This window comes from Propithecus coquereli, unplaced genomic scaffold (genome assembly GCF_000956105.1).
Source record: "Propithecus coquereli isolate 6110/MARCELLA unplaced genomic scaffold, Pcoq_1.0 Scaffold34, whole genome shotgun sequence".
NCBI classification, from domain to species: Eukaryota; Metazoa; Chordata; class Mammalia; order Primates; family Indriidae; genus Propithecus; species Propithecus coquereli.
In genome coordinates, this window is record NW_012149063.1 from 11,064,087 (window position 1) to 11,088,538 (window position 24,452).

The 24,452-nt window shown below is 37.6% G+C and overlaps 1 protein-coding gene across 1 annotated transcript; it reads left to right on the forward strand.

The window, feature by feature from the left end:
* Window positions 1–343: 343 nt before the first annotated feature.
* Window positions 344–24,096, forward strand: PLEKHA3 (pleckstrin homology domain containing, family A (phosphoinositide binding specific) member 3). The gene is made up of 8 exons (XM_012650805.1): window positions 344–798; window positions 4,699–4,815; window positions 9,998–10,153; window positions 13,572–13,708; window positions 15,517–15,681; window positions 18,658–18,701; window positions 20,513–20,625; window positions 22,755–24,096. The coding sequence occupies exons 1-8, from the start codon at window positions 759–761 to the stop codon at window positions 22,880–22,882; spliced, it is 900 nt and encodes a 299-aa protein (XP_012506259.1). The 5' UTR covers window positions 344–758; the 3' UTR covers window positions 22,883–24,096.
* The last annotated feature ends 356 nt before the right edge of the window (window positions 24,097–24,452 follow it).

A 24,452-nucleotide genomic window follows, 5' to 3' on the forward strand; every position in this document is an offset into this window, starting at 1 on the left:
ATCAAAAGGACTTGAGATGTAGTTACAGGAAAACCCGAGAGGCCCTGCCCGCAGGGTGTTAGGTGAGCTTGTCCTCGGGTAAGCCTGGGGGCCGCGCGTCCGGCAGGGCTTGAAAGCCTCCGCGCTGGGGGGTGGTCGGCCGGGGCCTCCGCAGCCACGGGCGGGAGGAGGAGGAGGAGGAGGAGTAAGGTACCCCAGTGGGAGGCCAAGGGTGTGCCCGCCGGCCTGCCCTCCTTGCGCAGCCTCCGGCACCGCGGCGAGGCCGCGGGCCGCGCCTGCTCCTGCAGCCCCGCCGCCGGGGAGGGGTTTCCCGGGACGATCCGGCCCCTTTCATCCAGGAAGTGAAAGCGACGTCGGGGTCAATGAAAACAAACGGGGAGCCCGGGGGGAAGGAAGGCAGGCAAGGAGGAGGGAACGCCGGGGTGTGGGAGGGAGCAGCCGGGCCGCGGAAGCGCGAACGGGAGGCTGGCCGCGGTCGCGTTTTTGTCGTTGTAGCGGTCGCGGTCACCGAGGCTCGCCCGGGGATGTCTGAGCCCGCGCCTCGCGGCCCCCGAGCTCCAGGCGGCGCCCGCCGTCCCAGCCTCTAAGGGCCGCCGCGTCCGGGCGGCGCGCGCGGGCTGAGGGCGGCTTAGTGCCGGCGGGGGGCGCCCGGGGAGGGGGCGCGGGCGGGCCGGGAGGGGCTGCCTCAGGCTCCGCGCCTATCCCAGCACCGCGGCCGGCGCCGGACCAGGAGGATGCGCGGTGCGTGGCTCTGAAGCATGGAGGGGGTTCTGTACAAGTGGACCAACTATCTCACAGGTATGGGGGCTCGGGTGCTCCTGGAGGAGAGGCGGAGGGCTTGGGCGGGATTAGGCAGGGAGGCTGCAGAGAAGGCGGGTCAGGCTCAGGCTCCCTCCGCCTGGCTCGCGGTGACCCTCAGAGCGAATCCGCTCTACCGGGTTCCAGGGTTTAATCCTTCTCCAGGTCCCTTGTAGAGCTTGTCTGGCCTCGGCAGGGGAGGGTTCGAGACTGCGCACCTTCCTGAGGGTGTAAAGTGCACCTGATTACTTCTTTGCTCGTGTAATAATACTTCTGTTTGCATCCTATAGCCTCCGGAACAATTCCCAGTGACCCTACCTGTGTGTGTTGCACTCTCCATCCTTATTCACACTTAATATTAAGCATTTTGTTAATAATTGAGTTGTCGGATTATGGGACTGGAATAGACCCTTTAAGATCAAGATTTACTTTTAAGAAATCTTTTAATTTCCTTAACAACACTGTTTATTTTAAAAAGTTCTCTTGCTAAAGTTGTTCTAGCTTGGCAAGCATCATTTTGGAAGCTATCTCCAGATAGTATTCTCTTAGCGATTATCAATGAGGTATCTTTACGTTTGAGAATTCAGGTAACTGTGTGAGAAATAGTGGAAGAAATGCATTACACAGAAGGAGAGCAGACAAGTCAGTTTCACGCATGAAGTGGGTTGGAAAGAACTCCAAAAAGTTAGGTGTTTCTGTAGAAATGAGAGACCAGCAAAGAAGGGCCCCTTTCCATGACATTGACAGCCTTATTAAAAGCTCTTGAAATCTGAGTTGTAGTCGAATCTGTGCCATCAACCAACAGTAAAGACAAAGTAATTTATTCTTTCAAGATCTCAGTTTGATAAGGCCAGGGTGATCAACTTTTTTATCGTGGAGGTAGGTGGCTTCCAACTCCAGAATTCTATGATCTCACCAAATTAGAGGAAGAAGAATGGGTTTAAAATAAATTTGAATAGTAAACAGATTTTTTTGTTCCAGCATAATAGGTAAATCTTGGCTTGCTGAGCACTTATTCACTCTGCCAAAAGTATTGAACCCCTTAGTAATTGTATGGTACACCCCACTTGTGTCCACCTGACCTTGTGCAAAATCTGCACATAAACGCTTTAAGGCATAAGCGCTGAGCTACAGGTTGCCCCTGGTTTTTGATTAATTAGATTGCAAAAGCCAGATTTATAGCAACAAATGCTTTAACATTTATGATATGCCGATGTTTTATTCCAACTAAAAAGTCAAACGGTTTATTTCTATAAATGACATGTTTTAACAGGAACCATTTAAAAAGCAAGACAAATTTTTTTTATTAAGCATTTTCATATGGGTGGTTGTGAGAGCACAGTTTTACTGTTTGGTTGAAGGAAAGTGTTAACAGACAGTAGCTTCTGTGCTTTGAGATGCAAATGATCTCTTTGCAAAGTTCTTAAGCGCTGTATTCTGGGAGGTCATGCCTGAGGAACCATTTATGCATACCCCTGCGCAATGGGCGATTACCGAGATGAGTCATAATTTAAGATTTGTGGTGAAACTTGGTCTTGGTGGCGAGATTTTCTCATCTCCTAAGGTACTGAGTACCATCGATTGAGCTTTTAACCACATGTGCTTTAGATTTTAGTCGTTGCAGTGCATATAGTTAACTTATAGTATGCAGTGTAGAAGCCTGCTGATGAAATCTTTTGTTTGGAAGAATTCTATTTTTAAAATTTAAATTAGGCTTGAGGGCATGCTGATTATTAATTTTAGTTCATCTTAGGTCATAAGGATGAGCAGATATTTATACTACGTGATCTTTAAGGAACCTTTCATTGCAATTATACTGGTTTTTTGAGAATCCTTGGTAGAAAATAAGGATTTCAGTAACATTTCGTAGTTTGAGATAAAAAGAATGTGTTTTTTAAAAAAAGAATTTTATAAAGGGAATACCTATGAATCTTTCACAGGTGCAGCCCTCTGTTATATAAATGTGTGAATCAATTAGAGATTATTTCATTAAATATTGCCTCAAAAAGGTGTGTAGAGATAATTAACAGGCTTGATTAGATTAATACATTCAACCACACCTTTCATGTTGCTACAAATTCTAAATGAATCATTTTGCTCAATATTTTGTTTTAAAGATATATTGAATTGCAATAATACAGGCTTGCAAAATCATAATTTGACCTATAGGCACACTGGACCTGGGGTGGAGGAGTACATTTTCACCACACCCTGCTTGTAATTTGTTTGCCAAGGTAAATTAGTGTCTGGAAAGATAATGTTTTTATCATTTCTATGCGTGTTCAATACAGTATACTCTCACCAATGTACTGCATGTTTATTCTGTCATGGATAACGTATAGTATCTCACTTTATACAATAAATAAATTCGTTTATTTATCGTCACTTGAGAAATAGGTTTTTTTTGGCACCTGTTATGTGCCAGGCACCATTCTAGTTGCCGGGAATGCAGCGATGAACAGATAAAGTCCAGGTGCCAAAAAAAACTTCTAAGGTTTTTTGTTGTTGTTTTTTGGTTTTTTTGCTAGGTCTTATCAGGGAATATTATAGTGTTTCACAAAAATGAATTTTCCAGGAATATGAGACTTGCTTGTTTTTAATTAGATTATTTTGGATTTGTGTCTTTCTGAACTGTATTATGGCGTCCTCTGTGTTCTTAAAGTGTGCAAAGTAAAATTTAACCTTTTTATGATGACTCAGTGTTGTCATTTCAAAAGCGTTACAGGTAAAGCCTTTTGGGGAGGTAAGTTCTGGGTCTGTATCAAGATGTAAGAATGGTTCATTCACCCATCTACCCTGTCTTGGTACTATCTGGCCCTGGAAAAACCAAATTAATTAATCATATAGCAGGCTATGGCTAAAGTGACCAGGATTTGAACACCCACAGTTTAAAAGGTGGTACATTTTAGCCTGGAACATTTGTGCTGAATTGTGATTTAATAGTCATGGAATTGTTAAGAACAGTCACACTGCCTCCAGCATGGTCACCATGTTATTAGTTAGTGAACTGTTGTAAATTAGTAGCATGCTTGTTTCAGGGAACACCAAATTGGCTTGCATGATGAGTGGGAGTTGGGCACCAAGGAAAGCCATTATCCTGGTCACCAGCTTTGCCTTGGAGCCAAATCTGTGATAGATAGTCACTGAATAAATATCAATTAAATGAATGATTGCAGTTTCTAGCCTTTCTGCCCTAGTGATGCAGCTCCAGAGAAGGGAAGGGTGGGGTGGCCTGGGGAATCTATGCTCTCACTACCAGGTTTGAAGCTTCTATGCATAAAATAAATTCATTTAGTGCTTACTGTATTCAAGTGAGTTTGGCTTAGACAACATGTATTTTATAGGAGGAGAGGAAGGTCATGTTGTAGAATTTAGAGGATCAGGTGACACCTGAGAGGTCATCTTGTTCAACCTTCTCATTTTGGAGACAGGGAATTTTAGAGATTCACTGAAATGAAAAGATTTTCCCCAGGTTATGGTTATCCAATTAAAGAATGATAATAGAGTTGGGGCTAGAATCCCTGTTTTCTGTTGCTTTTTCCATTACAACGTAACCCCATGTTCCTTTTTAGGAAAAGAGGACAGTTATGTTGTACCCTGTGTAGGACTATTACTGAGGATGGGGCTTAAAGGGTAGTTAATGAAAAGGTTGTGAGCCAGAAAAAAAAGCATTACTCCCCATATTTATGCTGATGTAGAGGTTTCTCCAGAAATCTTTCCCAACAAAGTAGAGATTAATGTAAGAACATTTTGCGTTAAGGTTTGGCCATTAAGAATTTCATTGTCAGAATGTTATTTGAGAGCCAAGAAATGTGATGGCAGGTTTTGAAATCACAGTTTTCTATGTGATAAAAATAATTTCTTTCCATATTAAGCTTTCGTTGTTTATGCTCTTTCTAGGTTGGCAGCCTCGTTGGTTTGTTTTAGACAATGGAATCCTATCCTACTATGATTCACAGGATGATGTTTGCAAAGGGAGCAAAGGAAGTATAAAGATGGCAGTTTGTGAAATTAAAGGTAAGTACATATATGGAATTGTAGGAATTTGAGGTTGTGGTAGTAAAGGGTTCTTCAGTATACTCCAAATGAGAAAAACAGCATTTCGAACCACATAGGGATCTTCTAGTACCATTTATTAGAGTGGCATTTAGCATTCTTAAACATTGTTTTTGGTAATTCTGTCTCTGTAAATATACTTTGAATTGAAATTCAAAATACTTGTGCTAGTCTTCCAATTTGGACTTGACAAACAATTTCTTGTGGATAGCACTTTAGTATCCATGTTGAGTATTTTGTTCTCATTGTAGAAAGTTATTGTAACCATTGGAAGCCACGCTCTAAAGATGATGGGGCCAGTTCTGTAGGGTTTTGATAAAGTATGAAGTCAGAATCATAAACTCTGGTTCTTTGCTGAATTTGGAGATAAGCTCTTCTAGGTGATAGAGATGGTTTCCTTTTCTTCCAAAAGGGGAGGAATAAAATAATAGGTCATGCTGTAATATTGATGAAAGAAGATTTCGTGGACCATTGATTCATTTGTATGTGTGGTTGGGGTGTGTGGGGTAGAGGTAGGTGGAGTGAAATCAGATAAAATGATAATGAGCTGTATTGAATTCTTCAAAGAGAATTTAAGGAAAAACTAGAGCACCAGAGGAATGAATGTTAAACTCCCTTTAGGCCTTTCTCATTTCTCCTCTGTAGCTTGAATATTTGTGAAGGGTAGTTTCTTTGACATGGCGAGCTCTTTGGTCATAGCTACCAAATACTTTAGAGTCATCTTACTGCTGTATGCATTTTGTTATTTAAATTAAACCAAAGCAGCAACTAATGTGTTGTGCTGCATTTTCCAGGGCTGGGTTGCTCCTTTTGTGTGATTTTGTGGTAGTTCTTAGTAAGATTTAGCCATGTAGACAAAAGAGAATTTCTGCTTTGGGTGCACATTCTTTAGTTACATGTCTGGTACTTCACCTTCATCTCAGATTTGCCATCACTAAGGCTCTATCTGTAGCAGTGATTCTTCACTTAGGGTAGATCGGTGTCATCCAGGGAGCTTTCTCCACGCTACACTTGCCTGCCAGGTGATTGTATCATGTCCCCTTTAGTTGCGAATTACTGCTGTTCTAATGGAAAGGAGTCATGGCTATATAAGACTTAGAAACACTTTAGCCTGGTATATTCTTACTTGTATGTTCCCTGAAATATATGAAGTATAATTGTTTTTTAGTTTTAATAAGCATACTGAAACGTACCAATAACCATTGTCTTTCAGTGTACTCATTTTTGGGATTTATGTACTCATTTTTAACTACACTGTCATCACCCAAAATGTTTCAGAACTCTTTTTGGAATTGCCTTATGAACCAGTTTATAAATCACACAAGAAAAGCACATTCAAGACTTTAGTTTTTAACTTTTTTTTTTTTAAAGTGGTAGTTTTATCTTATTCTCAAATTTGATTCTAAATGAAATTTGGTCAGAAGTCAAAGCTACATTCAAAATGTAAAGATTCGCCAACCTTGAGGATATTTAAAAGACAGCTGCAGAATTCTAAGGCAGTTCCAAAATGGTTTCAAGGCATGGCAGCATCTTTTTTGTTGTTGTTTGTTTAATTGTTTTATCAAAGAAAAACATACAGAAAAGGGCATACATTTTAAATACTGTTTAGCTTGAAGAATGTTTATAAAGTGAAAACATTGTGTAATTACCACCTGGCTCAAGAATTAGCATATTATCAGCATCTCAGAAGCCTCTCCCTCAAGTCCCCTCAGCCCCTAATCCCCAGAAGATCACCATTAATCTGACTTTTATCACTGTAGGTAAGTGTTGTCTGCTTTTGAACATTTTATAAATGGAATTATTTAGTATTTTCTTTCGTATCTGGCTTCTTTCACTCAACATTATGTTCGCAAAATTTATCTATGTTGTTCTGTGTAACAGACAACGGTTCAGCCACTCTCATTGTGTAGTATTCTGTTGTGTGAATATCACAAAATTTGGGTATCCATTCTAGTACTGATGGATTTTTGGGTTATTTCCATTTTGGGACTATAATGAGTAAGGCCACCATGACCATTCTTATACATTTATTTTATTGAATATATGTATGCATTTCTGTTTAGTATATATATCAAGAAGTGGTGTGGAATTGCTGAGGCATTGAATATTCACACATTCATCTTTAACAGATATTAAAGAAAAAATTATTCTTGACGTTTGTTAAAACGGTGTGGCAGACTTTCTTTAGGACTATTGTGATAGATGTAGGGACTACCGCAGTGGGGTTTTGCAGTAGGGGAGAGAGATTGGGCTCAACTCTGAATAGCACAAGGAAAACTGGGAATTTATAGCTAAGAAACAGGGTGTGTGTGAGGGGGTGTCAGTGGACGGAAAGTTGCTAAGAGCAAATATCAGGGGTAAATGAAGCTTCTGGCTAAACCAACCTAACAGGATTCTTGCAGAAGGCAGGAAAAGGCTATGGTGATCAGACATCACCTGAGGGATGGTAGGGAGTGGAGGATTTGGTCAGATATTGAGGGTGATGAAATATCAAGGGGGGGGGATTCTGGTTTAACTGATTTAGCAGGATTCTTGGTAAAACTGGACTCTGCAAGGATGGAGATGGAAGCCTAGTTGAGCAGAGGGCTCAAAACTTGACTAAAATTTGGTCAAGGATGGAGTCTTTTTCACAGATAATGCCAAACTGTTCTCCAAAGTGATTATATCACTTTATTCCTCAGCTAATAGAGTATGAGAGTTTCAGTTGCTCTATCTTTGCCAAAACTTGGCATTATCAATTTTTAAAATTTTGAATATTTCTTGTGTGTTTAGTGGTATCTCATGGTGGTTTTAACTGCCTTTCTTCAATAACTATGGAAGTTAAATACTTTTTTAGGTATTAATGAGCCATTTGAATTCCCTTTTCAAGTCTTTGGCGCATTTTCTAAATTTAGCTATTTTTCATGTTGATTGGTAGGAGTTCTTTATATAGTCTGGATGAGTCTTTGTATTGCATGTATCTTCTTCTCTGTAGTTTGTGTTTTCTTCCTGTTATGGTATCTTTTGATGAACAGAAGTTCTTGATTTCAATGAAGTCCAATTTGTTAATTTTTTTATTAGAACTTTTCATGTCCCACTTAAGACATCTATGTTACCTACTTGAAGATTTATTGTTTTACCTTTTATATTTAGACCTATATTAGTTCTGCAATCCACTTAATAGCAACTTTTCCCCTACTGTGCTATAGGGATATCTTTGTCACATAGCAAGTGACCAGGTATGTGTGGGTCTTTTTCTGGACTGTCTATTCTGTTTCCTGGCCTTGTTTTTGTATTCTTGTGCCCATATCACATTGTCTTAATTTCTTTAGCTTTATACTCTTTTTATCTGATAGTCTAAGTCTTGTAACTTTATTCTTTTTCAGTATTGTCTTGGCTATCATTGTCTGTTTTTAAAATTTCCTTATACATTTTAGAATCTGCTTGTAAATTTCCACAACTATCTGCTGGAATTTTGATTGGAATTGCATTGACTCTATAGCTCAATTTGAGGAGAATTGTATTCTTGACAATATTGAGTCTTCTGATTCATCAATATGTTATATTTCTGTATTTAATTAGGTATTTAATTTCTCTCACTAGTGTTTTTTAGGTTTGTGTTTAGAGGTCTTGTTCATCATTTTTTCCCTAGGTACTTGATGTTTTGGAAGCATCATTTTGAAGTTTGTTGCCTTTTCAGGTGACAGCTTTGGAAGGGACCACCCTTGAGTAGACACATAAATTCTGGTATGTTTAAATATGAGTCATCTTATTTTAGTTTCATCTTATAGCAACATCATGGAAATCAGAACATTGTTTTATTTTAAGTAGATATTGGTGCTTTCACTAGTATTAGCAATTAGGAAAAAAGAGTTACTCTTATTTATAGCTTTGGGATTTCAGTAGTTTTATCCTAGCCTAGAAGTCCTTTTCACCCATTGTTCATTGTTGCGTGGTTATATCTTTCAATATCTACACCCAAGAGTGGCCATATAAGTAGAATTATAAGATAGTCAAGCTTCTTGGGATACTTATTTCCACAATACACTGAGCTTCTGGTCAGTATTTTCAGTTATTAATTGTCCAAGTTAGGGTTTCTGCCAGACTTTTAGGGTCCCTCCTAATCTGGCTCCACCCAGCTTGTCCATTCATGAATATAAATTACTTTGCAGTACAACACCAGGTTCCATTTAGGCTTGTTTACCGATATCCTTAGTGCATTCTGTGTTTATTTCCTCATCTAGGCATTTTCTCACACATTTTTTTATTAACCAAATCCCATTGTCATCAAATCCTTCTTCTTGAAGCCTTTTTAATTTCCTGCCTTTTCTTACTTTCTCTCATAATAAACATGAAATCTCTGCACCAAAGAATTCAGCAATTTGTGTTCTAATTATTTTTGGTGTGTCAGTTTGTTTCCTTGGTTAAATTGTCAGCTCTATAAAAGCAGTGACATCATATTTCTTCCCCTATATCTCCCCCACTACCAGCACTGCTCTGAGCTGAGTAAATACTTTTTGATTAATGACAGCTTAATACAAATTTTGTTTTACAACACAGATTTGGGATTGACTTACTATAACATAATTCTTAATTAGTTCTCTTTTGTCAGAGTATCAAGGGGCGTGTGGGTGGAAGAGGTGAAGGTCTTCAAAATACAAATGCCTTCCAAGTGATAATGCTATGCTCTATAATTATGGGCATATCATAGAGTTACTGGTCTAATGGAAGGTGACCATAGTTACCATTTACTGTACTTCTTCTATATGCAGACACTATCGTAGGCTCAGGGAATATGAAAACATAGACTGTTTTCAAGGAAGTTTGTAAAAAATGTGTGATAGTGTGATACTCATTGCACTTGTATTTAAGGTAGGTTAGGTGACCCCAAAGGAGGGTCTCACTTCTCAGTTGTTAATCCTCCCTGTTTTCTCTTTCATATGTTGCCATTGCTTTGGCACCGTTGTCTCCCTGGATCTGTGTGAGAATGGTGGTTTGGAGGGAGCTGCTGGGTGGCCCCTTAGGGAGTGGCACTGCCCGTGTCATGTATCATAGTTTGTTGTTTTAGGTGTTTGAAGCATCTAATACTGTGTAAGAGTGATGATTTGATTTTCCTGAATTACTTAAGTCTATAACTGTATTTCTCCTTTGTTTATCATCATAGTCCATTCAGCAGACAACACAAGAATGGAACTAATCATTCCAGGAGAGCAGCATTTCTACATGAAGGCAGTGAATGCAGCTGAAAGACAGAGGTGGCTGGTTGCTCTGGGAAGCTCCAAAGCATGTTTGACTGATACCAGGACTAAAAAAGAAAAAGGTAACTATAAATTTTTCCCTTGTGGTATGAGCTTTCTTAAACATAAATAGAAATTGTCCTGTCCACTTTTAGTAATCTATCCCAAGGAAATAATTCAAAATAGAAGAAGATTTACATATATAGGTATTCATCATAAAAAATTTGTAAAAGGTATAGTTTAGGGGAATGGTTCAACAAACCTGTGCTTTCTTTGGCTGATATATAATGTAGCCAGCAAAATGTTTACAAGGAATTTTAATGTGAGCAAATGCCCATGATCATTGAAAAAAGCAAGAATCAAAATTACATATAGTATTAGCATTCATTGGCTGGCTTAGGAAAGATATGTAAGAGTTGGTCAAGCTGTTACCTTTGGAAGTGGAATTTGTGGGAAGGAGACTCATTTTTCACCGTATACCCTTTGAAACCTTTTGACTTTACCATGTACATATATTGCCAATTCAAAAGGATTTTTTTTTTTTTTTTTTTTGAGACAGAGTCTCACTTTGTTGCCCGGGCTAGAGTGCCGTGGCGTCAGCCTAGCTCACAGCAACCTCAAACTTCTGGGCTCAAGCGATCCTCCTGCCTCAGCCTCCCGAGTAGCTGGGACTACAGGCATGCGCCACCATGCCCGGCTAATTTTTTCTATATATTTTTAGCTGTCCAATTAATTTCTTTCTATTTTTGGTAGAGATGGGGTCTCGCTCTTGCTCAGGCTGGTTTCGAACTCCTGAGCTCAAACAATCCGCCTGCCTCGGCCTCCCAGAGAGCTAGGATTACAGGCGTGAGCCACCGCGCCCGGCCCAAAAGGCCTGTAGTCCCAGCTACTCGGGAGGCTGAGGCAGGAGGATCGCTTGAGCCCAGGAGTTTGAGGTTGCTGTGAGCTAGGATGACGCCACGGCACTCTAGCCTGGGCAACAAAGTGAGACTCTGTCTCAAAAAAAAAAAAAAAAATTAAAAGCAAAGCAAATGATTTATGGTATTAGTTCAACTATATGCAGATATAATGTGAAAATAATGACAGTATTTATATCATGATAGTGAGATTGCAGTTTGTCTTAGTTTATTTTCTGTTGCTATAACATAGTACCTGAGACTGTGTAACCATGTTTGGCTCATGGTTCTGGAGGATGGAAGTTCAAGATCAGGCAGCTGTACCTAATCAGCTTCTGGTGAGGGCCTTAAGCTGCATCATAATGTGGCAGAGAATTGGAAGGGGAAGCAGATGTGTACAAAAAGAGACCAAACACTCAAAGCAGCCTCAATTTATAACAACCCACTCTCGGGGTAACTAATCTGGTACCAAGAGAGAATTCGCTCACTTACTCCTTTGAGAAAAGTATTAATCCCTCTTAATGACCAATCATGCCTTAAAAGTATCACCTCCCAACACTGCCACATTGGGGACCAAGCCTCAACATGAGTTGGACAAACCTTAGTCATACCATAGCACAGTTGTTTGATTTTTTTTTCTATATTTTTTTCCATTTCCCAAAATTTTTCATCGAGTATGTATTACTTGTATAATTAAAAAGCAGGCCAAGTGTGGTGGTTTACACCTATAATCTCAGCACTTTGGGAGGCCGAGGCAGGAGGATCACTTGAGGCCAGGAGTTTGACACCAGCCTGGGTAACATAGGGAGACCCTGTTGCTACAAAAAATAAAAAAAATTAGCTGTGTGTGGTGGTGTGCACCTGTGGTCCCAGCTACTCAAGATGCTGAGTCAGGAGGATCCTTTGAGACCAGGAGTTTGAGGTTGCAGTGAGGTATTAATGATACCACTGTAATCTAGCCTGGGTGATAGAGCAAGACCCTGTCTCCAAAAAAAAAAAAAAAATATATCTATATCTATATCTATATAATTAAATTAGTGGAAGCAACTAAATTGTGGGTAGTGAGAAATGCAAGCTAAGGATTGAATTTATAACAATTTTCGAATGTGTGAAAGAACATCATAGCTAGAGTATATGGCTAAGGTTAGGATGAGAAGGAATGGATAGTAACAATATTTACAATAGCTAAAAGGTGGAAACAACCCAAATGTCCATATAAACAAAATGTGGTATATACATAAAATGGAATTATTCAGCCTTAAAAAGGAAGGAAATTCTGACACATGTTATAAAGTGGGTGAACCTCATAGACATTATGCTAAGTGAAATAAGCCAATCACAAAAGGGCAAATATTCTAAGATTCTACTTTTATGAAATACCCCAAATAGTCAAATTTATACAGATAGAAAATAGAATGAATGGTGGTTGCCAGGGCCTAGGGAGAGGAGGGAACAGGGTTAGTGTTTAGCAGGTATAGAGTTTTAGCTGGGGAAGGTGAAAAAGTTCTGGAGATGGATAGTCATGATGGTTGTACAACAATGTGAATGTGTACTTAAAAGTGGTTAAAATGGTAAATTTTATGTTATGTAAATTTTACCATAGTTTAAGGGAAAAAAAAGAAGGAATGGGCTTAAATTTGGGCAGGAATCAATTTAGGTTAGATCACATGGGCAGATTGAGCTGCTTTTTGTCAACTCTGGTGAATGTGCCTTTGTGGCTAAAACCAGAGAGCATCGCCACTGGCCTTGGCCCAAGGAGTATAGAGAAGCACCAGGAATCTATTACATTTTTTTATTTTTCTATAGCTAATATTTCTAGTTTAAAAGGTATTGGCCTATGAGTGGCTTAGATTATGGCTGTATGTTTAGTTTGTCTGGAGATATTAAAGAGAAGAAAGTATGCTCTTAAAATTCTGAAAACAGTGTAACATGAAAATGAAACTGAAAGGAATAGAAGAAAAAGGAATGTTTATACATAATAGTTTTAATTACATACAAATTAAAAACTTCTGTATGCCAAAATATACAATAAAACTGATGGGGAGCTAACAGATCTGGAAAAGCATTTGCAGTATGTAGGCTAGAGGAAAAATTACAATCTTTAATGTGTAAAAACTTTTACAAATTATCAATTTATATATTGTTAAGAAGAAAAACAAAGTGCTGGAATTACAGGTATGAGCCACCATACCTGGCCTGTTTTTTCATTATAATAGTAATGTATACTCAATGAAAAATTTGGGGAAATGGAAAAAAATGCATGAAGGACAAAAGAAGCCAATTCAGAAAAGAAATACAGAGACTTTTCAAATGGAAGATGACTAGTGGAATGGAAATGTCCTGTATAAAAATCCAACGCTCATCACTTTGTCTCTGGAAATTACCTGAACTTCATGGCAGACATATGACTGTTAATTTTTTTCCATTTATCTAAAGAGAAGTGTTTCCTTAGAGCCCTTGTCATCTTATTTCCGAGATCTTACATCTCTTTAAGCTATAGGTATTTATATTTATTGCCTTACTTTTTAAATGCTTACATTTGATTATATTACTCAAAGAATATGAAGATGATCTAATTGGATTTTTATATATGTATTCCTTTCAGAAATAAGTGAAACCAGTGAGTCTCTGAAAACCAAAATGTCTGAACTTCGCCTCTACTGTGACCTCCTAATGCAGCAAGTTCACACGATCCAGGAATTTGTTCACCATGATGAGAATCACTCATCTCCCAGCGTAGAGGTATAAAAGAGGATCTCGTCACATCTGGTTATGCTTTGTAGTGCACTGGGCCAGCTGCAGGGGGTCCTCAGTCATCCCATAAGATGACAGAGAAGCATTTTCACCTTGAGTTATTTTCAGCTATTCTGGCCTCTGCCTACTGTAGACTGTCTGCCTACTTTAACCTGTAGCCAGAGTAAAGCATGGAGCAGCACATTTCTTCAGGGATCAAGGCCTGTCTTTGCAGCCACTCTGATAATTTGGAGGTTGGAGTAGAGAAGAAGCATTCCAGGCTTTGTTCTCTAGACTGACTGCATGAATTCACTGGACAACTGCTATTCTCTTTCTTTTGGTAGTAAGGTCCCAGCTTCAACTATTGAGAGTTGATAACTTATCTTTACAAAGTAACTTAAAAAAAAAATTCATCACTGAAGAATAGTGATGTAGGAATCAAAATTCAGATTAGTAGGATCAGGCTGTGAAATAGGCTTAGTCTTTCTGGTAAAGTAGCACCAGTGAGCCCCACTGCTCTCTGGGTGAAAGACCAGCATGGTTCCCTGTCCCCTTTGGCCTGACTTTGTAGAAGTGGGACAAGAAATCTTCCTGCCTCTCCTGTGGCCTTCTGTTGGGGAGAAATCTTGTGTGAGGCAGGGTGAGTTTGGTTTGGGTTTCAGGTATGTTGAACCTTAAGGGCATTTAACTGTTGTTCACCACAAGCCGTCTGGAGGTAGGTGCTCTCACATTTGCCACAATAGCTCAGTGACAGTGTCAGGCACCTAGTCTTGTTCCATCTGCCATTCTGCCATTCTTGGTGTTGGGTTTTTCCTTTAATGCTCCAGGCTTCACAGTAACCGTGAAGGTCAAAGAGGCAAGAGGCAGTGGGATGGCCAAGGTGGAGAGAGAGCTTCTCAACTTGTCCTTGGTTTTAAATTAGGGAACAAAAATCCCAGAAACTCTCCAACAGACTTCTCATCATTTTTTTGTCTGGCTCAAAGGAAACTAGGAAAAATGAGTATTTGACAACGGGTCATGGGATAGCCATGACTGGCTTAGATCAATCTATATTCATCCCCCAGGGTTAGGGCACTTTGCTGTCCTAAACAAAATGGAGGTTTTGATTCTATCAGGAAAGAAGAGGGAGAATGGGTGTAGCATAGACATGAATTGTGCTGCCACTGAGTAATTCAGGATATTCCACTGCTGTGATCACCTTCAGAATTCTTATTTTATTTTATTTATTATTTTTTTAGAGACAAGATCTCCCTTCGTTTCCCAGGCTAGACTGCAGTGGTGCAATCATAGCTCACTACATCTTGGAAGCCTGGGCTCAGGCCACCCTTCCACCTTAGCCTCCACAGCATCTGGCTAATTTTTAAATTTTTTGTAGAGATAGGGTCTTGCTATGTTGCCAAGGCTTATCTCGAATTCCTGGGCTCAAGTGATCCTCTTGCTTTGGCCTCCCAAAATATGGGATTACAGGCATGAGCTGGGACACCCAGCCCACCTTTGGAATTCTTATAGATAGTTAGAAAATTATCATTTAGGTTAGGTTTCTCTAAGATAAATTTTTGTACACGACTTTTCAATATATTTGGTTTAAATGCAAAACTTACTTTTCTTGGAATCTAATTTCATAACGTTTACCTAAGAGACAGACTTTTCTTATTCTTGTATTAATTTAATTTTCTAAGGTAGTGTATTTTAAATAAATTGTGTATAACCTAGTAATGTATCCATTGGAGATAATGTTTTATTACTTCATTATAAGGTTGTATATGATTCCATGTAGTTGTATGTGAATCTGTTTAAGTCTTCGTGTAATTTTTCAGAACATGAATGAAGCCTCTTCTCTGCTTAGTGCCACATGTAATACATTCATCACAACACTTGAGGAATGTGTGAAGATAGCGAATGCCAAGTTTAAACCTGAGATGTTTCAACTGCCCCATCCGGATCCCTTAGTTTCTCCTGTGTCACCTTCTCCTGTTCAAATGGTTGGTTCTTTTTTTTTTTTGATAGTGATACTGCATGTGGATTTTTTTATTTGTTTGTTTTGTTTTTATTTTTAAGGGTGGAAATAGACAGTGGATGGGAAACAGTCAACAGGTTGAATTTTTTTGTTTGTACTATTCTGTATTGGAGCTTCTCAGCTGACCTCAGCACGTGCACCAGTGTCCTGATCCCCTCCCCTTTGGAGGGGCCGTGCATAGGCTGCCCTTGAGCTGCTTCATCCTGTTACCCCAGAGTCCAGGAAATTATCATGTATTGTGTGCGCTGGGACACAGAAAAGTTTGGGGAGCACCACTCTACTCGGTGAAAACTTCACAATGGGGTGATGTTTTACCCACAATGGGGTACAATTAAGCAAATCATAAAAGAAGTTGTAAGGAATTTGAAACGTTCCAGTGGCAACAGTATTTTGTAGTCTGCATTTGGATTTGAACCCTCTGAGTAGGCAAGTTATTTAATCTCTGATCCTCAGATGCCTTGTCTGTAAAATAAAGTATCTTCTACATCAGAGGATCATTGCAAAGAATCTGATCTGCTTAATGTTAGGTGCTTAATGTTAGTTTCTCACCTCCTGATTTCTCTGAACAACAATTACTCTTTTTGCTGGGGGTGGCGGACTCATTGCCCTTTCTAAGCCAGTAAACTTGTTCTAGCATGCTGTGGGATACTTGTAGGTGAGATAAGGTTTGATGAGACTTCAAATGTTTTTAATCTAAGTGTTTTTAGGAGCCCTTTTGTAGGAGGAAGTATGCTGCGTGGCTATTGGTTTAGCCGAGGTGGTAGTATTGCTTGAGGCCTGAAGACTTACTTGTTTGAAGGATAGGGTCTGACTTATTCCTAGGTTTTCTTAACCATCCAGCAAATTTAGTTATGTGAGAGTAAAGATTATTGCCTAAATCTGTTTAGAGCATTATTTTCAAATCAGTGTATGATGGACTAATAGTGTCCTCTGAGCCAAGTGTACCATGAAAATGAGTTTTATGGTCAGATTAGTTTAGAAGCTTTTGGTTATTTTAAATGAATAGAGTTTCTCTATTCTAATCTGATGAAGACAGTTTGATAAGACTTGTCAGAGCCTCTTTTATGCTGAAGTATGTTATGAATCTCTGAGAGGGAGAGGTAGAGTACAGTGTTTCTGAAATTTGTTTGACAGTTGAATCATTTTTATTTTTAGTACCAACTCACAGGACTGTAGTGTTCATTAGAGCTCAGTTTAATGATGTTGCTTTTTAGAACGATTGTAGATACACTATAAACTGTTAAATAACATGTATAGTTGAACAAACTAGTATTTTGAGTTGAATGTATAACACTATATTCTTGAGGTTGATATACAAGGGGTACACTTTTTTTTTAAAAAAATGAACTTTTTAGAGTCAAATGCAAATAAAAGCATCTTAGAACTGCCCTGTTTTTGTATTGAATGTCTCAGGAAACACCTTGTATAACAAATGCTCTGTTGTTCAGAGAAGTCATATGTGTATTTTATACATAAGAAACTATAATATTAAATTGTCTTTTTAAAACCAAAACCCTTATCAGTAGAAAAATCACAGGAAATCTAATAAGTTAATCTAGGAGATACTAGGGTAAGGCTGCTTATTTTTCCTAGCTATGCCATTTTACTTGAAACAAAAAGCAAGAATTGTGGCTTATGGTAATTAGTTCTGGAGACAAACAACATGGAAAGTAAGGTCAGACAGTCTTCATGGGTAAATCCTTTTTTTTTTTTTTTTTTTAGAGTAACATGAGTTATTTACTTATATGAAAAACATTTATTTATATGAAGATAAAGCTAAAATATTTGAGTGTTCCACAACTATTTAATCTGATCTGTATAACCACTTTATGTATTTAATTTCATTGAATTCATATTAGAATAAACCTGCATTTTATTTCAAATCATCTGAAAGTTCAGACAATTATCATTTTGACCCACAGATTGAGTGATTATTGTAGTGGGAATGTTTACGGGTGAGTGATCCTAGAGGAAGTAATTTCTGTTAAAGCAGATGTTAATGTCCACTTGCATCTTAATGTCAATCATATCAGATGTTTCTGGACTATAAATTGGGTAGGTTATATCTGTTACTTCAACTGGGATTTCTCAGAGCAACTAGTGGCTCATGTTCCAAATATCGAAGGCGCTTACATAACATAAATATTAGAACTGGGCTTGTGAGACACTTGGGCCATGTATGTAAAAACAACTATCCCAAACCTTTAGTATAAACTTTGCTTTTCTGCTGCCTTGTTAAACTTTGAAATAATCTCTTTTGCTTGGCTGCCTCTCTATTTTTTGATGGAGTAGTTGGATCCTCTAAATTATTTTTGGTATTTGTCATATTTATTAAATGCCCTGCTTAATTAGATATTTCTTTTTTTTTAATACATGTTTTAGAAACCTATTTGAGACTTAAGGTTCTTCTGAGTTCTTTAAATACTGGAATTATTAATACTGTCTTCCATGAAAACCATACTTTAGAACATCTGTATCAGCTACCTGAATAATGAATGGTAAAGAGAAGCTTTGCTACCATACTCTACTGCTGCCCTTTAAAAGAGAGACATTTATTAGAATATTTTCTGGCTTGCTAGATACTCCTTTTTATCACAACAATGTGACTTTTGAATTATATTTATATATATATACACACACACACACACTGTTTTTTATATTTTTATACACACACATATATATGTATAAAATTTGGTTTTTACTATTGAGTAAAGAATCCAGCATGTTTTTGGTAGGTGCTGGGAAAGATTCTATGTAATGGTTATTAGAGAGAAAGCTTGACATTGTGCTAATTATGTTACTTGAGCCTGTAAAAGATAAACTTTTTGGCCAGGCATCTTTTTCTCTGAGTAAATTTATGTTTATTATGATAATAATAAACTAGAGCTGCATGATTCTACTTGATATATGGATTATGTCATTTTTTTTTTTTAATTTCTAGATGAAACGTTCTGTCAGCCACCCTGGTTCTTGCACTTCAGAGAGGTAAAATAACCTTTTCTTCTGACCAAGTTCTCTCAAAATTATACCTACTTAGGGAATTTCTTTGGGCCTTTAACAGGAGTTATGGAATGTAAACTCTGTATGGGTCAGGTCTGGTTTTGATTTCCTCAGCCTTATATCTCTCACTGTATGTATCTCTTGGTGTTTAGTATAAGGGCCTGGCCTAAGTAGGTAGTCAATAAAGAAAAAAATTAATGAATGAATTGACTAGCAAGGTAAGCACCTTGCCAGCTGTTGTACCTTTTTTAGATGTTTGAAATGCGGTTATATGCCGTGTAATGACCGTTTAGTCAATGATAGACCTCATATATGACGGTGGCTCTACAGGCCCTACCAAGATTATAATGCTCTATTTTTACTGTACTGTTTCTATGTTTAGATATGTTTAGATACACAAATATGTACCATTATTTTACAGTTGCCCAGAGTATTCAATAGAGTGACCTGCTGTACAGGTTTGTAGCCTAGGAGCAATAGGCTATTCCATATAGCCTGGATGTGTAGTAGACTATACCACTTAGGTTTGTGTAAGTCTGCTCTGTGATGTTTGCACAATGACAAAATCAGCTAAGGATGCATTTCTCGGAATGTATTTCTGTTGTTAAGAGATGCATGACTATTTCAAGTTATGGCTAAATAGAAATTCATTTTTAATATATCAAGTCTCCACAGCTGAGGCTCATTTTACCTCAGCTTTTTATGGCATCATCTATTCATGCTGAGCTGTTGTTTTATTAAGAGAGAAAGATCCTGCTGAAAAGAGAGAAAACCACTTGATATTTTAAATTCCAACACATTTAAGACATTTACCTTCTAGATAGATCTTTCCAGTATCCCAGGTTGTTAAACCATTCTTTATTTTGTTAGGTAATATTCTTTTAAGTTGTATGGTTGTCTTATTTGGTTCTTTGGAAAGTGATTTAATTGTAGTGACATTAGCATTTATTTCTGTACGTTAAGACTGTTAAGTGCTGGGCCCTTATTATTGTTTTGTCATGTTTTTCTTTTCCCTGATGATTTTGTAATCTTTGATGGACCCATCATGTGCTCAGAGAAGTTCAGGATGTATATATCCAACCCTGTCAAAGAATGAAGAGTTCCATCCACCAAATTTTCCAGAAAAATGGAAGCTTAATCAACCTTTGGCAAACTTTTATTTTTATGATAGAAATTTTTGTATCCTTTCTACCTTATGAAGAATTTAAAAATTTTTTTCCTGATGAATCAAGGTTGTCATTAAGTACTGTAACATTGGGCTGTCGTAAAATAGTAGGTGTGGTGCTGTTAGGTGGTGGTGATTTGCTTCTATGTTTAATTTTTTAGACTGATTTTTTTAGTTGATATTTAAAAATAGTTTTTCTAGCATGCTCCATAAACTTCTTGCCCATCCCCTTCAGTCTGCTAGTTTTGATCAGATATAGATTGACTTTAGATACATGCACTTGTGAAATCTTTAACTTTTAGTTTTCATGTATTTGTAAACCATCTGATTTGTCTACTGTCTCCCTGGACCCTCCCCTGCAGAAGTCACTACTTCTGCATTGTACCCCTTTTCCATTTAGTTCAGCTCAGAGGCCATATTCTCCAGGTTACCAGCTGGATTTTAAATGGGCTGACTTGCTTGTGATTTGACTTCTAAGTGAGTAGAATGTTGCTAACATAGGACATTGGGTATAAGAATAGTTTTTTTTTTTTTTTCACTTAAAGAGAAGTCATCTAAAATTCCAGTTGAGTTCAGGGTGTTTTCATTTGTTTAAGGCCTTACAACTTAATGCTTTTTACTTAATTTGTAGGAGTAGCCACTCTGTCAAAGAACCAGTGTCTACACTTCACCGACTCTCCCAGCGACGCCGAAGAACCTACTCAGATACAGACTCTTGTAATGATATTCTAGAAGACCCAGATAGTAAGTTAGATAGGCTCTGTCTCTTTCTTTGGCCTGTTGAGCAAAATCGCTGTGAGGCTCTGTAATTTCTGGAAATGAAGTATACTGACATTGAACACTGTATTTTGCTCTTAATTCAGAGGTAAGCAAACAGCACACAATCAGCAGAAGCTTATATATCCACTTACAAACAGCTTTATTATTAACTAAGACATGCTGAGGATTGCTTTGTAAATAGCATGTCTTAGAGAGATATATATCATAATCTTTTATTCCTACTACATTTGCATTTAAAAGCATTGTAGAAGAAAGCATGAATTGTAAGTGGGATTCTAAGGGAAAATAAAAAGCAAGTTCTAAGTTCAAAATAAAAATCAGCATTTTGTTGCTTTACTTAAATACCTTGAAATGGCTAAGGAAAATAATTTTGTCTGATAGTAGTGGTAAATTATAGTAGCATTCATTCCTGTATCTTTTTCTCCCTTATTAAAGAGTCAGCATGCTATGATTGAATATTTTAGGAAAGGTTTTGTGATTTATGTTAAAATTTTTATTTTTTTTCTTCAGAGAAAAACCTTTGACAGCATTAGAATATCTAGTTAGACAGTAGGGACCATGATTTCCAGTGAACATAACTATGGTTTTATTCTTTTATCTCCATTAATACACTTTTACTTTTCAAAGTCTTTTTTTTTTTTTTCTTTAATAGAGACAGGGTCGCTCTTGGCTCAGGCTGGTCTTGAACTCCTGAGCTCAAGTGATCCTCCCACTTCGGCCTCCCAAAGTGCTGGGATTAGAGGCATGAACCACCACACCTGGCCCTCAAAGTCTTTACTATTTCCCATGAAGCATGTGGGATAGAAATTATGAACAGTTCCCAAACAAGGAACAGATTTTGTTCTAAGAGCTCATTTATAAGTCATTTGTTTGGAACACAGATTTTATTTATGTTATGGAAATGACAGGATAAATGGTGGTTAGATTCTTCAGCTAGCCTAGGAGAGCTCAGCTAATTCATAATGTGGCTGAAATGGAACAAAACAGTGGTGTTGCAGTTCTGGTATTTGAGTATATTAAAAACATTGATTAAGATAGAGTGGTCTGGCCGGGCGCAGTGCCTCACGCCTGTAATCCTAGCACTCTGGGAGGCCCAGGCAGGCGGATTGTTTGAGCTCAGGAGTTCGAAACCAGCCTGAGCAAGAGCGAGACCCTGTCTCTACTAAAAATAGAAAGAAATTAATCAGACAACTGAAAATATATAGAAAAAAAACTAGCCGGGCATGGTGGCGCATGCCTGTAGTCCCAGCTACTCGGGAGGCTGAGGCAGAAGGATCGCTTGAGCCCAGGAGTGTGAGGTTACTGTGAGCTAGGCTGACGCCACAGCACTCACTCCAGCCCGGGCAAAAGAGTGAGACTCTGTCCCAAAAAAAAAAAAAAAAAAAGATAGAGTGGTCTTACCTAACCAGAAAGTTAAATATGTTTAATTAGAGGAGGGTATAGAGTTCATGCAGATGACTATTGTAAAAGGGACTTCTGGCCATTTTTAGAAGTTGATGTATAAAAGTGCAACTGCTTTACAACAGGACTATGCCGATATGTTTGGCTACGTTCGCTTGGAGTTGCAGTGATAGTTCTGTGAGTTCCATTCCAAATGGAAAAATGGGATCTTTTAGTGTGAGGTACCTCAGAAAGTCTTATATTGAAGAGAGGAAGACCTGGATTTAGTCTTAGTTCTGTTACCAATTGTGTAATCCTGGGTAAGGCATGCAACCTTTTTTGGGTCTTGGTTTCTTTGTCTAGAAACAAGGAGGATACTAACAGCATTCAAACAATAAGACTGAAAAAGCAATAGTTAATTAAGAAAGATTAAATTCACTTCAGCGAGTATTTATGGTTTTAGCAATGGACAAAACAAAAATCTCTACTTCAGATAGTTTCATAATTTATCTCATGAACTCTGAAGTTTTTCCTTATGACTGTCAATACTATAGTAGAAAAGTTAGGTTTTTCTCTGATATTAAACAAACAAAAAATTAGCAGGAAGCTAAAGGAATTTCATGTCCCTGAATAGAAAATTTTAAATGTTCTTTCATAGGGGACTGGAGTTAATATTGATAGGATGTTTAACTTTTTAATCAATTACTTCATAGGACCTGTTCACTGTTCAAGAAATACACTTAATGGAGATTTGGCATCAGCAACCATTCCTGAAGAAAGCAGACTTATGGCCAAAAAAAAATCTGAATCGGAAGATCCTTTTCCATCCTTCTCTTCCTGAAGAAACTGAAGTGTCCAACTTCCTCTAAGTATTGCTATGCAAAAGCTGCTGTAATAAACTATTGTTATAGGGAGTAGTTTTTCCCTTTACTTAGGATTTCTCTGCACTTTATAGAATATTGTAAAACAAACAAATGAAAAAGCAACCCACATACTTTTGAAGTGTATTTTATCTTTATATAGTTTGTTTGCAAAAGTATTTTCCTAATAACTTCACAGTATGAATGTGCATCTCTCTCTTTTTTTTTTTTTTTTAAAAAAACAAATGGTGTAACATTTTGACATCCATAAGGACAAATGTGGATATTTTTCTAAAAGACTGTGAGGGACTGACAGCTTGGTCAGTGTGTATTGTAGCTTATAAACATGAAATCTTACAAGGTTTCAGTTTGACAGAAGTGTGATACGTGTAACTTGTGCCATGGACCAAATGGTCATCTTGCCCCAGCTAAAAATGAGTTACGATAGCAGCTTGATGTTGATTGTATTATATTCCTTTAATCAAAAAGGAAACACTTAATATTCTAAATATCTTTAGCCCAAATACCATGACATACTGAGCATTTTTAAACAACCATACTGTGCTGTCCTTCATATGTGAAGTTGACACTACTGATTTGTTGATACCAAATGTTGGGTTAAAGCATTTAGTTTTTATTTATTTATTTTCTTGTTTTATCAAAAGATGATTGCATCCTAACTTACCAAATTTAAGATGTGTATACATTGTTATTTACATTGTTCTAGAAAAGAAGTTGATGTTGTGGTGACCTTGCTCACTTACACCAGAGAAATAAACAACTTTCAATGGAAGAGGATTTTAGTGCTTTTTTTCCTAAAATAGACATTAAGCTGCTGTTGTAAAGTATTGTTTGCAGCTCTTTAGAATATCTAGAGACATTTTTATTTATGAATATTTATACAAAAAAGAAGGAATTCTGTCAAGGTGACTGCTCTACATCACTTGAGAATGGCATTATTTAATTAAAGAACAAATAGCATTTTTTGGTAGTACCTGTCCATACCTATTGTCAGTGTTTGCCTTGTAATCTGTTTTTTTGAATTCACTTTGGGGTGATAGTTTTGTCCACGGTTTTGGTCAAGGAGCACTTTAAGCAAACTTGGTTTGGTGTTTTTAAGTTAATCATGTGTTTAATAAATACATGGTTTTTGCATTCAAACTCATCATATAATGCATTGTATTTTTTACGTTCATTGATATTCTGTCTAGTCTTTATTCAGTGCTAATAGTATTCTTTATTGATTTGATTTTGTTTGTATATTCAGGCCTGTTGGTGAATACAAAAATGAAGAATACTTTTAATTTTTGTTGCCTATGAGCTTGAAATGGTGTGGCCTATTTTATTTTAAATTTCTCTTGTAAGTTTATGTGGGAATTTTTTAAAATTAATATTTGGTATTTACTAAAATAAATCTGTAATTATAGGCTCTCTATTTTAAGTTTAAAATGGACATAAACAATCTATATACAGTCGTATGTATTTAGATAAACTGTATGCTACTTAAAGTGTTTGTGATTTTAAATAGCACACAGGTCATCAGACTACTCC

What these genes read in the sequence shown, in the direction of transcription:
- PLEKHA3 (XM_012650805.1), top strand. Translation starts at nt 759, where the DNA reads ATGGAGGGGGTTCTGTACAAGTGGACCAACTATCTCACAG. An exon ending in GTGGACCAACTATCTCACAG is followed by an intron (nt 799 to 4,698) that starts GTATGGGGGCTC and finishes TGCTCTTTCTAG; the next exon opens with GTTGGCAGCCTCGTTGGTTT. An exon ending in GGCAGTTTGTGAAATTAAAG is followed by an intron (nt 4,816 to 9,997) that starts GTAAGTACATAT and finishes TTATCATCATAG; the next exon opens with TCCATTCAGCAGACAACACA.